Here is a 14,545-nt window from a genome sequence, read left to right as displayed (position 1 = left end):
AGCGGCCGGCTCCGACAGCTGAGGGCGGCCCGGGACCCGGGACGGCGTTTCCCGGCCGGGGGGGAAGCAGGGAAAGGGGCCCCCGGCCCCCCCGAGGCTGGGGGAGGGAGCTGGAGCTTAATAAAAACCGTCTGAAAACGCCAAAGCGCGGTGCTGCCCCTTCCCTGCTCGTCCTAAAAAGGTGCTTCTCAGAGGCTGCAGGGTCCTTGATTTTATTTTCCATAAGATGAACCACGTCAGCCACGTTTCTGAAGCATCTTTTAATCGGAGATAAGAGTAAACAACCGTATAAAATGATAACAACTCAAGAAGTTTCCAAAATTCTGCTCATGATTGACACACAGGTCCTCCATTGCCCCCAAGTACCATTGAGTTTAAAAAAAAAAAAAATAAAATAAAATAAAAATTAAAGTCTATGGTGTGGCTGCCTTTCCAGCCCTGCGATTTCTCCACACAGCTGCAAATCAGAGCAGCACCATTCACTTCTGTCATGGAGAACAGACAAGCAGGACCAAAAACACCTTATTTTGTGAAAAGTTAAACACAGCCCACCAGTACTGGTCCTCCCTCAAGTCCTAGCTAAGCCAACTGGATCCAGTCGGTCTAGAAACATCTTCAAAACCCCACCTTGCAACAGAAAAAAAAAAAAAAAAAAAATTAAAAGGTATGTATTGTGAGAGTTGTCTCAGGGGCAATAAACAACCCCCCTCCCCCGTTTCAGAAGGCTGTAGTCAAGACTTGCAGCACCAAAATAGGCAGCAAATGCTGGCCTGGCCCCTCGTGACAGCAGAGATGAAAGCTATAAGCTCCTTAGCATATAGCACCCCGATGGCAAGCGAGAACAACGTTTCTGTTGTAGCACAGTCCAATTCAAAGCTTGGCTGTAGTCCTCAGCAGGACTGAGAAAGAGAGTCTCTGCTACAGCCAGGGTAGCTTGGACATGGACCCACGGGACCCTGCGTTCTCCATGCTCTTTAAGTGGCTTCTGGAGTGCATCGAGGAGATCTGCTGACCCTGCACTGGAGCAAACCGTCACTGAAATGGCACCGGAACCCCCCCGCAGTCGGCAGCCAGCCTAGGCCAAACTTGTTCCACCTTGAGTTGATCCTAGTAAAAACCAGTTTGTCACAAACAAAGATACCTCTGCAAATATCGACAGGACTAAGATTTAAGTACAAAATGGCTTAAAGTGAAATCTGCAGCTTTGTTTTTGCCCTAGTCATTGGCTTCATCCCTTCTGTTGTGCAAAGCCTCTGACTGGTCTGGATTGTGCCCATTTCAGATTTGCTGGAGGTTTCTGGGGAAGGGGTATCTTGATTAAAGATCACTTGGGAATGTGGAGCTCAACACATCTAGATATTTAAAGATAAGTTCGTGTTTGCTCAAGGCCAACGCACAGCCTTACTCCTCTTCTGTCCACTGGCCGCTAGCCACGTGGCCATTGATGCGGTTGGAGCCGTTACTCGAAGTGCTGAAAACTCCTTTTGTGCTGTTGGAAGTCACGTCCTCCTCTTCAGAGCTGCTCTCTACATCACTGCGGTCATCTTTGGATACCTAAACATTTCAAATGAAATTTGGTAGTGAAAAAGGGAGAAGGGAAGTTGAAAAATGCACAGAAAACAGTAGTTAGGTTGTGTCCCTGTGATTAACCAGTTACATTTACTTTTACGTTTGATCCCGAATCACTTCAAGCTCACAAGGAGGAGCCTGCCATCACACACAGAACACAAGACACTGAAAATTTGGAAATAAAGAATTCCATTTTCCAAATACTCTGTGAAAGCACTGTGCTTTTTTTTTTTGCTCTCACCAGATCAGAGGACGCTACGGATATTATGTTGTTCTTGCCTTCCCAGAGCTGCATTCTAGATTGGTTAAAGGCCACTTTTCCAAACAACAAATTGATTTTGAATCCAAAAAACTTCTCACACCATAATCATCGGTGGTACAATGACAAAAAACCATGCATATATCAGTTTTGGAGAGAACATTTTGTCCTACAGGGAATGGCTTTGATATTTTAAAAATTAACTAGCTATATTATCACGTTACTGTTTGCACAAAGTGCCTCCCATTTTCACAGCTTGTGGTTCATAGGTGAGAACTCATTTACAAGCAAAAGCCAACATGACAATGGGCTGTAGAACAAATACAGCTATCTAATCCAGCAAACGCCCGTTCGGGAACAGAAGGAGCATCTCAGCCCAGAGATCTAGATCTGCTTTACAGTTATGCCTTTAGTTAAAAGACTGGCTGCAAATCCAGCTGAATTTGATTTGCACATGGTATTTTTGAACCTTGTGACTACTTTGCTGCCGGCCGCTCCGAGTGCCGCAGGAGGGCACTGTACCAGCACCGCAGAGCCAACGGCCCCAGAAGGCAAAGGGAAGAGATCCTAAGCCCGGCCCTAACTGCAAACAAGCACCTTGGTTGGTGGCGGGGTGCCAGAGCCATAAACTCACCAGCGCTGAGCAGTGACTGGGTGAATGGCCCGTGCTTTGCATACCCCAAGGCAGGCTCTCCACACTTCTGTAACTAATAGCCCTCATTTACTTAATGTGCAAGCACTTCGCGGCTAGCACCTTTCTAAGGATTTCAGGATTTCATTCTCCTCTTGCTTGCTTAGAGTCAGGGTTAGGGCTTTCTCCCAGCACCAGGCAGGAAGTTTTTGAACTCGAGGGAAGATCTGGCAGAAAGCCAGGTAAAGTTAATGATCTCCAGGATTGGTTTTGAGAGGCCTGTTGGATGTACTGGCTTCTGTCTGCTGCCAGAACTTTTGGTATCTTTCCCTCCTGCTATGTTGGAAGTTCAAAGGGTCACTGGAAGGAAGCAGAAATCCCCTGAGATTTATCTCATTATTTGGGGGACAAGTGACTGTTACACTCCTTTTTGCAAAAAGCGTTCCATTTCTCCCGTCCTCTTCCACTCAGCACAGTGTTAATGAGCGCTAAAGACAGATAGGGAGTCTCTGTGGGCGTATAAAAGCAGAAAGGTGAAGGTCATGCAGCCAGCTGACAGCAGATAAGAACAAACCCCAGGACACTGCTTTGACCTTTGGAAAAAACTGCATTTTAGCATACTGTCAGAACCAGCACTGTACCAACCAGGGAGAGAAACGCTTTAAGAGAAGGTACTGCCACCTAAAGCCCCAAGACCACAGCTTTGCTTGGTCTTAGCCTCGAAACAGACACAGATGTGTTTCAGTGAACAAAGAGAAGCACAGATCACACTTACATGCAAAGGATGAAACTGTCCAGCTCCAATCTGGCACAGAGAAAAGGAGAAAAGAATGAAGAGGACAGAGCTTAGAGTCCTTTCTCTGGCTAGGTCACCTGGACAGGAAAGAACCAAGGAAAGGAAAAAGATGTAGACCTCAGGATACAGAAACAGCTGCACAGGCAGAAAATCAGACATTTGCAGTAGCAGCTGTGGGGAACAGATGAGAAGATCATGTGCATACTCTGAAACATGCCTTCCCCTGACAATCACTGCCACAGACAACTATGATATAAATACTTTTCAAGGTTACATTCCATGTGTAGGGGCAGCTAAGAAGTCAAACACAAAAAGAGCCGTGAGAGAAACTCGGATCAGAATACCAAAACTCTGATTTAAAAAAAAAAAAAAAAGCACTTGTGCTATGAAAGCAGCTGTTGCTCTCTGCTAGCTGCAAAGGAAGAGGCTTCTCTTGATGGGTAGGCTGGGTGTCAAATTAGTTCCTAGATTGGCTTGCCCTGCCTCATGCTACTTCAGTTGGAACTACACCTTTTTGCTTGGCAACCGAGGTTGCAGCCAAAAGGCAGCACTGTTCACTCTTAGGGCAATAGCTGTTGCTAACCAGCTGCTGTAGTTCCACCCTCCCTCTCCCTAAGACTCTGGACACAAATTAAAGTTGGAATACTCGGGGCTGAAGCTAGACCACACCCCCTTAGCCCAGTGACAACCAGCAAACTCCACTGCATTTCCGATAACCCTCTCCCCTCTGCATGCTGCAGCTCAATGCCTGGCCTGCACTGACAGCCAGAAGCCTGTGTTAGTGCTGACAAGTGGAAGATGCGTAACCCTCATCACATCCCAAGAACCAGCTGAAGTTGGAAAGTTAGGAAACATCCTATATGACTGTTCAAAAAAAAAAAAAAAAAAAAAAAAAGAGCTACTACCAGCTTAAGCTCCAAAGTACACAACAGGTCTGTCATCATCAGTATTATTACAACATCTGAACATACTGGGAAATGGTGTTATCTCCCTGCATGATCAGAACAAAGAGGAAAGCATCCCTGCCTTTGTATACACCCGGAACTTGAGTCACAAAGTAAAAAAAAAAAACACCCCTGCCATTCCAGAAAGCACTCCTGATGCAAGTCCCTCGAGAACTAGCACCAGCCCTCACTGAAGGGCCCAGTTTCTCATGATTACTTAATAGGGCTTGTGGAAAAGAGGACCCAGAACAGTCACCAGCAATCTTACCTTTCCCCGCACGAGGGCCTTGTAGGCAGTGCGAATGATGAGATAAGACCAGATGATATGCAGGATCTGCAAGGTTATCAAAAGCCCATTGAACAGCCACCATGAAGGGTAAGGACCAATCAACTCCCAGCTTTCAAATAGGGTTGTATTCAAAATCCTAAAAGAGATCCAGAAACAGATTACAGATCGGCTGTGCTGGTAACACGGCTTCCAGCTCTAAATTAAGATGACTGGCCAGATACACAACAGTTTGTATCTCTTTGAAGCATCTGTTGCTTTGCTCCCATCAGAGTGGCGATGCAGCTAGTCTCTTGCCAGAGTTAGGAGACAGACTAATTAGAAACATTTGAACTGAGCAACAAACAGGAGAAGATGTGAACGTTCTGCGCTTTGGTTACACATACAGATCTGCTGCCAATTTCCTTCTCAAAAGCACGAGGGTTTACAATAACTTTACAGGAAGTGATGTCAAGCTGCACTGGTCATCAAAACAACCGTTAACACATTCATACTTGGGCAGTCTTCATCCATATTTAAAGATCAGGAAGGAATTTTTTTCCCAATAGGCCTCCCTCCCTGTGTGCTATTCTCTTCCCTCAGATTTTTATAGATTCCTCCTGCCAAGCTGGAGGACTAGAAACGCCTTTATGGACAAAGCTTTGTGCTTTCTTTCTGTTTTGCTGTTCTTGTCACTGCGAGTTATTGCCAGTACTTAAGTAATTTAATAAACACTTTCGATTTTATGCAGTAGAGCGGTATGAAGAGACCTTTAAACACATCATTAATTTCACATAGCTTTTAACATTTCACAAGAAACAAAACCACAAGCCTTTCAGAGAAGAATCCAAGTCCCCCAAAAATGCAGCTATGGAAACATCTAACTCGTAGCCAGTTTATGGATGAATTAAATGCAATTCCAGAGATCTGTTGATGTTTTATACTACTAATTAGGGAAAGGAATATACCTGAAGTGAAACAGCATAGGGTCTGCAATACCACTGCAAGCTTGTCAGAGTTCTCTACAAAGTTGAGGAATTACATTACAGCCAGTGGAAAATACATTAAAGATTTACAGGACTGCTCAGCAATAGCCTGATGCAAGAGCATCACCTCACGACAAACAACAGCAATAAAACCAGTGACAACTCTCTCATCCGTCACTGGAAGGAGCCTATGAAGACACAAGAATTAAAGCTCTTCCTTATCCAGACTCCTCTGATGCATTTACTGGAAAACAAGCAAGAGCTGTAATTGCAACGCTGATACCAAAGCGTAAGTATTGTTTCTGCCTACTGTCAAGGCACCCAAAAAGAACGGGAATGCAAATTGTCCATTGCCTAGGAAATAAATATATGCAGTAAAACCAAAATAAACTGAGTAATAATCAGGTGTAACCAAATTTTCACCACACTCTTGAAAGAGAAAGAAGTGGATAACAGAAGAACCTCACCAAGCCTGACCTACTGAGGTGAGAGGGATCTCATTATAGGATGATTACCTATAAGCCATTTAGCCAGGGGTTTGCCTCCCAAGAAACCCAAGACCTATTTCAGGCTCTGAACAGTCACGACACAAGGACAGGACACAAGTGTCATAAGAATCACAAATTGCAATGGTGACTAACCCAGATACTCAAAAATCAAATTTACCTCAAGAGACCATGCCTCATTTGGAACTACTCCCAAAACTTAAGAGAAGCAAACAACCCCTCAAACCTTTCAGAACAGACACCGGCTGCCTTGGCTCCAGCTAGCAAGCACCGTCATCACTTTGCAGTAAGAGGAGAGGGGCCAGCTGTGCATTAGGATTCTAGTCACTTTGAACACTCCCCTCAGCTGACTGTTGAGGGGTTTCTTCATATGCCTAGTTGAACGTACTGCTCCAAACAGTACTTGGGTTGTCTGCAACTTCAGGCTGCCTCGAGGGACAGGTTTGAGGGATGCTTGCAAGAATTCTAAATAGCAAGGCTTTGCTTAAAGGGTTGGAAGAGCAAACAAGACCTTACAGCTCAAGGTGCTTACCAGAAAGGATAAATGCCCAACCGTGTAACAATGAATACGACACCAAAGAGCATGAAGAAAGCATCACATAGACGTTGGTACTTGGCATAATTGGCTAGCTTTGCAGCCTAAGAGAGACAAGAAACATGAGAATATTATTCCCTTTGTGCACTCATGTAATTACCAGGCTGTAGAACTTCAAAAACCCTCAAGCCATCACATTTGTAAGGAGTTTGGAACATTTAGGGATTATTCTCAGCACTAAAGCAGTTATGAAGAAAAGCTGACAAGGCAGGATCAGCAGCTCAAGTTTTATGGCATATTTAATGCAGTTTGTCAAGAATGGGAAAGTCAGCTCGCTCCCCAGAGACTACACTAGCATCAGGTACGCAAAGATTTGAAAGGAAACTCACCTCTAAAAGGAAATCTGATGCATCATGGAGACACAGCACCAGAGTTCCTACCCGCACCATATTATTCATATAAGAGAATGTAATGAGTCCAATTGTAGCCAAATGATGGACGAACATGATCAGGAAGTCCTGGAAACAGGAAAAAAAAAAAAAAAAAAAGAATGAAGACCCTTTGGCTGTCAAACAAACACAAAGGTTTGGAACAAAGCCACAGAACTGACTAACTGGGGTCATAGGATTACTTCAGTTCAGACTCCAACTCCACTTTTATGTAAAGCACAGTTCATCACACAACATCAACCATCATCACTAAAGGTTCCAGAAAGGTCTCTCCCAGCATCTGTGCTCCTGTGAAGTCAGAACTCTGCATATACAGGCACAGCACAGTCTTTTTGGCACACACATGCAAGGTAAAGATGAGTATGCCTGCAGACCCCACTAGAAAGATTGACAGGACAACAGATGGTCCTTATTTTTGGCTCCTTTTGGTTTTTGCTAGCCCTTTCAGCTCTTGGCACCAATTTTAAGTACGCTGCTGTTACTGTTGTCAGTGTGTAAAAGCCTGCCAGAGCATAGCAGGCATAGAACACCAGATAAACCCAACAGCAAGAACTAGGCCACTTAATTAAAAAAATGTTTACAATGCACATACGTTCAGGGCTGTTTTCCAGTTTAGCCCCCTGGGTACAACTCTTCCATGTCAATATACCTTACCGTGCCTGCAGTGGGGAACGTAATCCACTTTGTTAAAAGTCAGAGCACAAAATTAAACATTCTAAACAGTATCACAGATGCTGTTAATCACTCCCTTTCTGCAGCTCCAAGATACTTCGTAGTGCCTCACCTGCTAATATTTCAGCACAGAGAAAAATCCCAGGGCAAGCTTTTCTTTTTGAACAGTCAATGCAAGAATTGTGGTAATTTGCTACTTTGCAGTTTGTATAACAGAAGCAATAAACCATGATTTACTATGAACTGTTTTCCAACAGCAACAATAAGCCAAATCCTAGAACGTAGCACAACGGAATTAGATTCCGGCAATCGCAACCAGTCATCATTCTGCTACACGCTCAGATGAAAAATAACTTTCAAAAAACCATTTATTACTGCTTTAGTGTTTGCCATTTTCTCACCCAGCTCAGCAAGGCACTGCTTTGAGCATCTCATTTTCATGTTTTCTTGCAAGCTTTCTAATTAAATCTATTTTTACTCACTGATTTGATAACTTTTTACTGGGAGGTATTGAGTGATTCTGTTCTTTCCCCTGGAAGGTGAAAGGGACTCTCAAGGATATACCAGGCTGCGTATCAGGCTTGCTCCTCCCTTTTCCCCAGGACTGGGTAGTGATTACAGAAGGAGGTAGGCTACACCAAGATGTGAATGAGGAAGAAAATACAGCTATTGCTACGCTTTAGCTTGCCAGGCACACTCAGGTTTTTTGTTAGTCCTATCTACTTAGCAAAACAGTTAATGCAATTCTGGTTAATCTCACCTTCCGTTTAATGTCTGTAAACTGAGAAAACATGAGAGACCAATAGAAGGCCAGCTCCAAGATATAGTAATAATAAAGCCTGGATGTTAGAGGCTGGAAAACAAACAAAGATAGCACAGTTAGAAGACAAAGTACTTTAAAATTTACATCAAAATAGACTTTTTCCTTCCTTCCCATCCCACTCTGTTCCTCCAGAACGCTGAGGCCTAAGTTAAAAGATCCAGAATTAAGATTTAGTAAAAACAAGCTTAAGTGACAGACGTCTTACTCCAGGCTTAGTCACACAAACACACTTGTGTGTTTGAGCTTTATTCAAAAGGAGCAAGAGTCCCTTGTCAATATTTACAACTCATACTGCAGCCTCTTGGATTAGGAAAACCAGGCACTGAAACAGACTGGTTGCCCTCTACACAATCATACTTACTGTATAATGAGAACAACACTATACATAAGTTACCAGTGTAATTTTATGCTTTTTTTCACATTTAATAATCTCAGCAGCAAGTAAACATAAAATGAACATTAATTGAGTCAGTTCTGTCTGAGGAAACACTGCTGTTGACAAACGTAACCAGGATCTGAAGACATGAAGAATAAATGCCATCTTTGTGGCCATTCCCTCGCTAGAAAGCTTACCAGGTTGCAGCACATGCAGCATCCACCCCGCAGAATAACGAGAAGCACTCAAGTCTACCGAGTTTCAATCTATCATTAGCAAAAAATAAAAACTGAAATTATGCAAAAAGTTGGAATCTTGTGTTTATCTCCTACCTGAAAAGGGTAGTTGTACCAGCACTGTCGTGTGTCCCAAAACCAGGGTGCCTAAAGGGAAAAAGGTAAGTTATTATCCTACTGGGTTTTTTTCTTCCCTATCATCTAAGGTAGCTGACCACTGAAATTTTATCTTGATTCTACCATTCAAGCTAAGTTTATTGCAAAACATCCCAACGATTTAAAATATTCTTTCTGCAGTCAAAGGCAAGTTATACCGCAATGGAAATCCAAAGACTAATCATACAGCTCTAATAATAATTATAATATTAATAAGGACCCAAAGAGATGAATCTGTATCCCTTCAAGAGGGAAATAAGAAAAAAAATAAGCAGCTCTGCACAGGAAAAAAAAACCACCACCAAAGCAAAAACCACCCCAAAACCCAGTTCTGTCCCATTCTGGGGTAACAGGACAAATAAGCTTCTGATATTTCCATAACGACAGATCTGTATAGAAGCTTTCTTATAGTGTGAAGAAGGTACTTAAACAGAAACCCCAGGATCTCAAATGAGGGAATGTAAAGATGACTATCACCACTAACCCCCCGCCTTGTTTTAAGGTAGGTGCAAGCACTGAAGAAGCGACACAGTAGTCAAGCCCCCTACATTTTAGCAGGACAGCCATAACCCAGCTGCGTGCCACACAGAACAAGAAGGTGGGGGGGTGACAGACCAACTCACCGTCCAGAGAAACCTGATTCCATAAAAAAATATGCTTAAATAAAATGTAAATCTCCACCTGGAAAAAGAAGCACAAATTAAGCTTATGAAATAGAAATAGCTTCTGGTTAACATTTGTAACAAAAACTGGAACAATTGTGAAAAAAAAAAAATTCTGACACCTGAAAAGCTTTCACCCACCAAATGGTAATCCTTCATTTATAAACATTTCATCCAAGGATAAACCTATTTAAGAGTTTTCACACCACACACGACTTTGATCAACAGCCAAGTTTGAAATAAAGTTGAGAGTGAACATGCATCATTCATATGCTTTAATATACAATAACAAGATAACAACAAGATAAGTCATTGTTATCCAGAAGGTGTCCTAATACATATATTTGTCCCTCTTACCTTGTGCCTTTAAGTAGACAAAACCATACTGGGGGGAAGAATTAATATGAAGAAAGTTACTGGAAAGGAAAGAAACCAGCACAGAAGAAATAACAAGTCAGGAAAAAAATATTCAGGTGCTACTACACTAACAGAGGTAACTGCAAGCATTCAGAAAGAAACAAAGAACAAAAGAATGAACTGAAATGAAAAGAACAGGAATCCAAGAAGCATCTGTGTAAAAGTATATACGTCATTGTGTAAGCCATGAGGTCATTCTGCCTGGGAACAAACGCTGGCCTACAACATAGCAGACTTGTCTTCAGTATAATTCCTCAAGTCGTGCACATGCAAATATGCACACACATGCACGCTGAAGTGCTACGTTTGCATTAAGGACCTGGTCCACTAGCTGAAGCTGCTCAGTGCTGACAGGAATAACTCCTGTACACGTGTCCTGGTCTCTCATGCACATAGACAAAGTATTTTAGAATACTGAGTTCTAAAAAGCCCTCCTAACTTCTTTCATTTGCTTACATAAGAATTTATCTTCCACCAGCCAACCCCAAGACACTAATTTAAATTAGCAGCTGACCACAGTTTCAGTTAGAGAAAGAGAACATACAGCTGGAGCTTTAAGATGAAGCCACATCTTGGCCTCTGCACAAACATACATGCTCTCACAAAATTTAGTGAGGGTGGTGGGTTTGTCCTGGTTCCTCCGATGCCGAAACCAGCGCTGGATCTTTCGAACATCCCAGTCCAGCTGCTTTGACAAGCCTTCTAACCTTTTTCCACCTGGAGACTGAAGGAAAATAAAACAAGTGTCATTTCTCCTACTTCTCAACCTACTTTCAGTCTGAGATCCCCTCACAGAAATGAGGCACAGACAACAAAAAACACACGCTAGGAAGGTACTGCGTACAGACTGGAAGCAGGAACCCATCGTCACAAATGTTCATTCAAGTTTAACCTTCGTATGCCACTAATTACCTAATTATTCAGAATGCTTTTGGTTTAACATTTCCTCATCTATTTCATCATTTGGCAGCACATTATGACAAAGAATGGAATTGTTCTGTTTCTTAATTTGGGGGGAGGAGCTTTTAAAATGTCCTGTCCTACCTGTTAAAAACTGCACATCAATTCAAACAGTTCAGAACTCAGGAAGATCAAAGCCAAATACATTTAAGGGCTGCTACTCAGTGTGAGTTTAGGGAAACTTTACAGTAAGAGTTGGTTTAACACCCTAGATACTTGCAAATTCCAAAGGGACATCGTAGAGATGGTGTTATTTCCATCATCAAAGTTTATAACTAAAATTAAATTTGAAAACTGAAATAATTGTATGATAAAGAATATACCACTGTCCTGACCGGAAACTCGACTGGCAGTTTATTTATTTAAATAATGACATAAATGGATCTATAAGAGACAAAGTGAACAAAACCTGGTAACTACCTCTAAAATGGCCCAGTGGTGAGATAAGCCCCGTTACTTTCAGACCAGTGTCCTTTTAAAGAGCTCTGCCAGGGAGCTCTTACAACTGAAAGATGATAAACACGTTTTACTACTTGAGTTACATACAAACCCAAAAACCTATGCAGAATGCCGATGTAATAAAAAGTCACCAGACTGTTCAACTGAAAAGCAGAACCATCTGTCACTTGATTTTCAGTATTGAGACCATGACTTTCCTGTAATTCCACCACAACTAGATCTCCCTGCACTTTGCTAGGCTTTAATGGTTCGGGCTACCTGACACTTCTGCATTGGAAGTGAACCGGCCTCAAAGCAGAATTTACTGAGCTCCGATTTCAGACCAGCAATGAAATCTTTCCCCTGCATCAGTGCCACCCTGCATTCTGATTTTCCAAATCCAGCAGCAGACACAAGCATACTGGTACAGTTAAGCACAGCTCTCTTTTCATAAGCTAGATAAATTTTGCACAGCATGAGTCCTCACGGGTTTCCTAAACATTAATTTCAAGGACATCCCCTACATAAAAATCCTCCCCACAAACAGCATTAAATCATAGGGACTTTTCAGTTCACACGTCATTCCAAATACCTCAAAACTTTTAATGTTCCCATGAGGCAAGTTTTAGTAAGGTTTTTATAGAATTTCCCTTCTATTCATTGAGCACTTTATCTGCTCCACTCAGAATGAAGTTCAGCATCACCAAATCAGAACATAAACGCTTCCATTTCATTATCTTTAATGAAAATCTATCAAGCTGTCTGCGTGGATTTCACTGTCAACACTCCATAGAGTACAGACAGCGTGGAATTCTCTAATTCTGAAGTGAAGGAGCATTGTCAGCGTAAGTGAAAGAAAGGCCATGAAGCAATCAAAAGAAACACCTACTGTCACCATGAAATGTCCTACCCTTTATCAGGGCCTACTTCCACTGACTGAATGCCTTCCTTAAATAACTGACTTCCACTGTGATAGCTGCTGTCCAATTCCACAGTAGATGGCAAAAAAAAAAAAAAAAAGAGGGAGGCATTCACACTACTGGCCAATAAAACCAGTAAAGGAACAGATCCCAAGGAAAACAGTAGCACTTCTCCAATAGAAAGTGAAAGATACTGGGAAATTTCTTGTTATACCAAGAATTACCGTCTGTTACAGGAATTACAATTTGGACAAAAGCAGGCAACTAAAGGAAGAAGCCTCGTACCTTTCTAAAAAGACATTTTTTTATTTAAAAAAAAAAAAAAAATTCTTCTGTGCACAACAACATAGGTCAGCCATAAAGAGAATTTACTTTGCTACAAGAAGGACATGCCAGAGGTAAATTAAAATCAGAAAGAGCACATTCATTGTGCATGCACAGTGTGAAATGCATTTCTCTCAAACTAGGAAAGTGGGAGTAAAAAGCCCCCCCTGGACATATCGGCCTCCATTTCCAGCAGAATTTGAAGCATAACTCACCTTGGTGATGGATGTAAACACTTTCTCTAAAATTGCATTGGGCTGGGCTCTGTGAGGTCCACTGTCTTGAATGCCAAGGTTTATGGCACATGGCTTGGCAATAAACCTGAAAGAGTTCCGAAGAGCGAGCTAGATTAAAACGTGATATCCATTTCCCTCCTCTGCGTACATAACAAGGACCCTGACTTGTCAGGAACTGCAAAACCTATCCAAAAAGCTTTTGAAGATCTCCACACCGTTTGCTTAAAGAGATTTCACAGGTGAAGTAATATCAAATGGTAATTGCAGACAGCACATACAGTACACATATCTAAAATGAAAAATTTAATCTTAATGTCCTTGGCTTGTAAGGATCAGAATGGGTTCCCCAGGGTGATTCTCATTACTCAGAAATAAAATAATAGGTCACTGATAGGAGTCCTTGACAAACATAAATGCTAGAGCCCTTGTAGCCCTATAAAGAAAATGCCTTATTTCCAGAAAGCGCTTTGATGTCACATAGCTCAGAAAAAAAAGGAAGTTCAAGCGACACCGTTCCTAAAAGACACACAGTTTGGGGATTTTTTATTTTTTTTTTTGTCTTTGGGAAAAATAAAGCAGCTTGTTTCCTTCCGGAGAGTGAAGGCGACCTAAGAAGTCACTCAGTCTGAAAGACCCAGTATCTCACCATCTCATTCAGCCCTGCATACATCGTGTATTCCAAAAGCTGCTCTTACACTTTATGAATTTTATAGCACAGACACTCTGAAAACAAGCCTGGGTTTGCAACTACAATAAATACATACATGCCTAAAAATCATTAGGTTTTGCTGTACCTTTGAGTCAAAATGGGCAGAGGATTCTAAGGAATAATATGCATGTGTTACCTGAAGAGGTGAATTGTTTTCCCTCCTGTTGGTGGGCAAGAGAGGGGGGCTTCAAGGAGCAATTTTTATTGGGTTTTTTAATCAATTACTTTGAGAGGGAGAGCAAACAACCTGTTTCTCAAAACTGATTTTGAAAAGGACCCAACATTTGCATCATTAAATCTATTTGGCTTCAAAACAGAGATTCAGAGACAACTGAAGACAACAAGTTACACATGCGTATCCCATTTAGCCAACTCAAAGTACCACCAAGCAGAAAATGCTGCTTTTTCCAACCACTACTTTTATTACCATTTCTCCTTGTGTTTAAAAGGAGAGATTAAAACTCGGGAGAATGACAACTAGCAGTGTTCCAGCAGCAATCATTCTCCGCAGTACCCAGTACTTCAGGAACAAATAGCTCTGCGTTTGAGAAGGGACGCAGGTTGAGGGGTTTTCCCCTTGAGAAATGACAGAGCAGCTCATGACTAATCCTAAAGGAACTCCCCTGCTCTCAGACAATACTAAACAAGTAATAGACACTGTGGCCCCAGGTTTCAC

General features: G+C 42.1%; 1 protein-coding gene across 1 annotated transcript; it reads right to left on the bottom strand.

Annotated features, from left to right (window-relative positions):
• Positions 1–6: 6 nt before the first annotated feature.
• Positions 7–13,830, bottom strand: CERS5 (ceramide synthase 5). Its single transcript, XM_009646118.2, has 10 exons — positions 13,807–13,830; positions 13,140–13,268; positions 10,876–11,006; positions 9,827–9,884; positions 9,144–9,194; positions 8,373–8,465; positions 6,881–7,009; positions 6,489–6,595; positions 4,468–4,624; positions 7–1,554 (listed from the first exon to the last, which is right to left on the bottom strand). The coding sequence occupies exons 1-10, from the start codon at positions 13,828–13,830 to the stop codon at positions 1,402–1,404; spliced, it is 1,032 nt and encodes a 343-aa protein (XP_009644413.1). The 3' UTR covers positions 7–1,401.
• Between the last annotated feature and the right edge of the window lie 715 nt (positions 13,831–14,545).

The sequence above is a fragment of the Egretta garzetta genome, unplaced genomic scaffold, assembly GCF_000687185.1.
Source record: "Egretta garzetta isolate BGI_Z169 unplaced genomic scaffold, ASM68718v1 scaffold309, whole genome shotgun sequence".
Taxonomy (NCBI): domain Eukaryota; kingdom Metazoa; phylum Chordata; class Aves; order Pelecaniformes; family Ardeidae; genus Egretta; species Egretta garzetta.
This window is presented reverse-complemented; position numbering and strand designations above follow the sequence as displayed.

Coding starts and splice junctions, on each gene's coding strand:
- CERS5 (XM_009646118.2), bottom strand. CDS start 13,830: ATGTATGCAGGGCTGAATGAGATG. Junction 9,885..10,875: donor ACTAAATTTTGTGAGAGCAT/GTATGTTTGTGC, acceptor TTCTTTTTCCAG/GTGGAGATTTACATTTTATT. Junction 6,596..6,880: donor CATCAGATTTCCTTTTAGAG/GTGAGTTTCCTT, acceptor TGTCTCTCTTAG/GCTGCAAAGCTAGCCAATTA.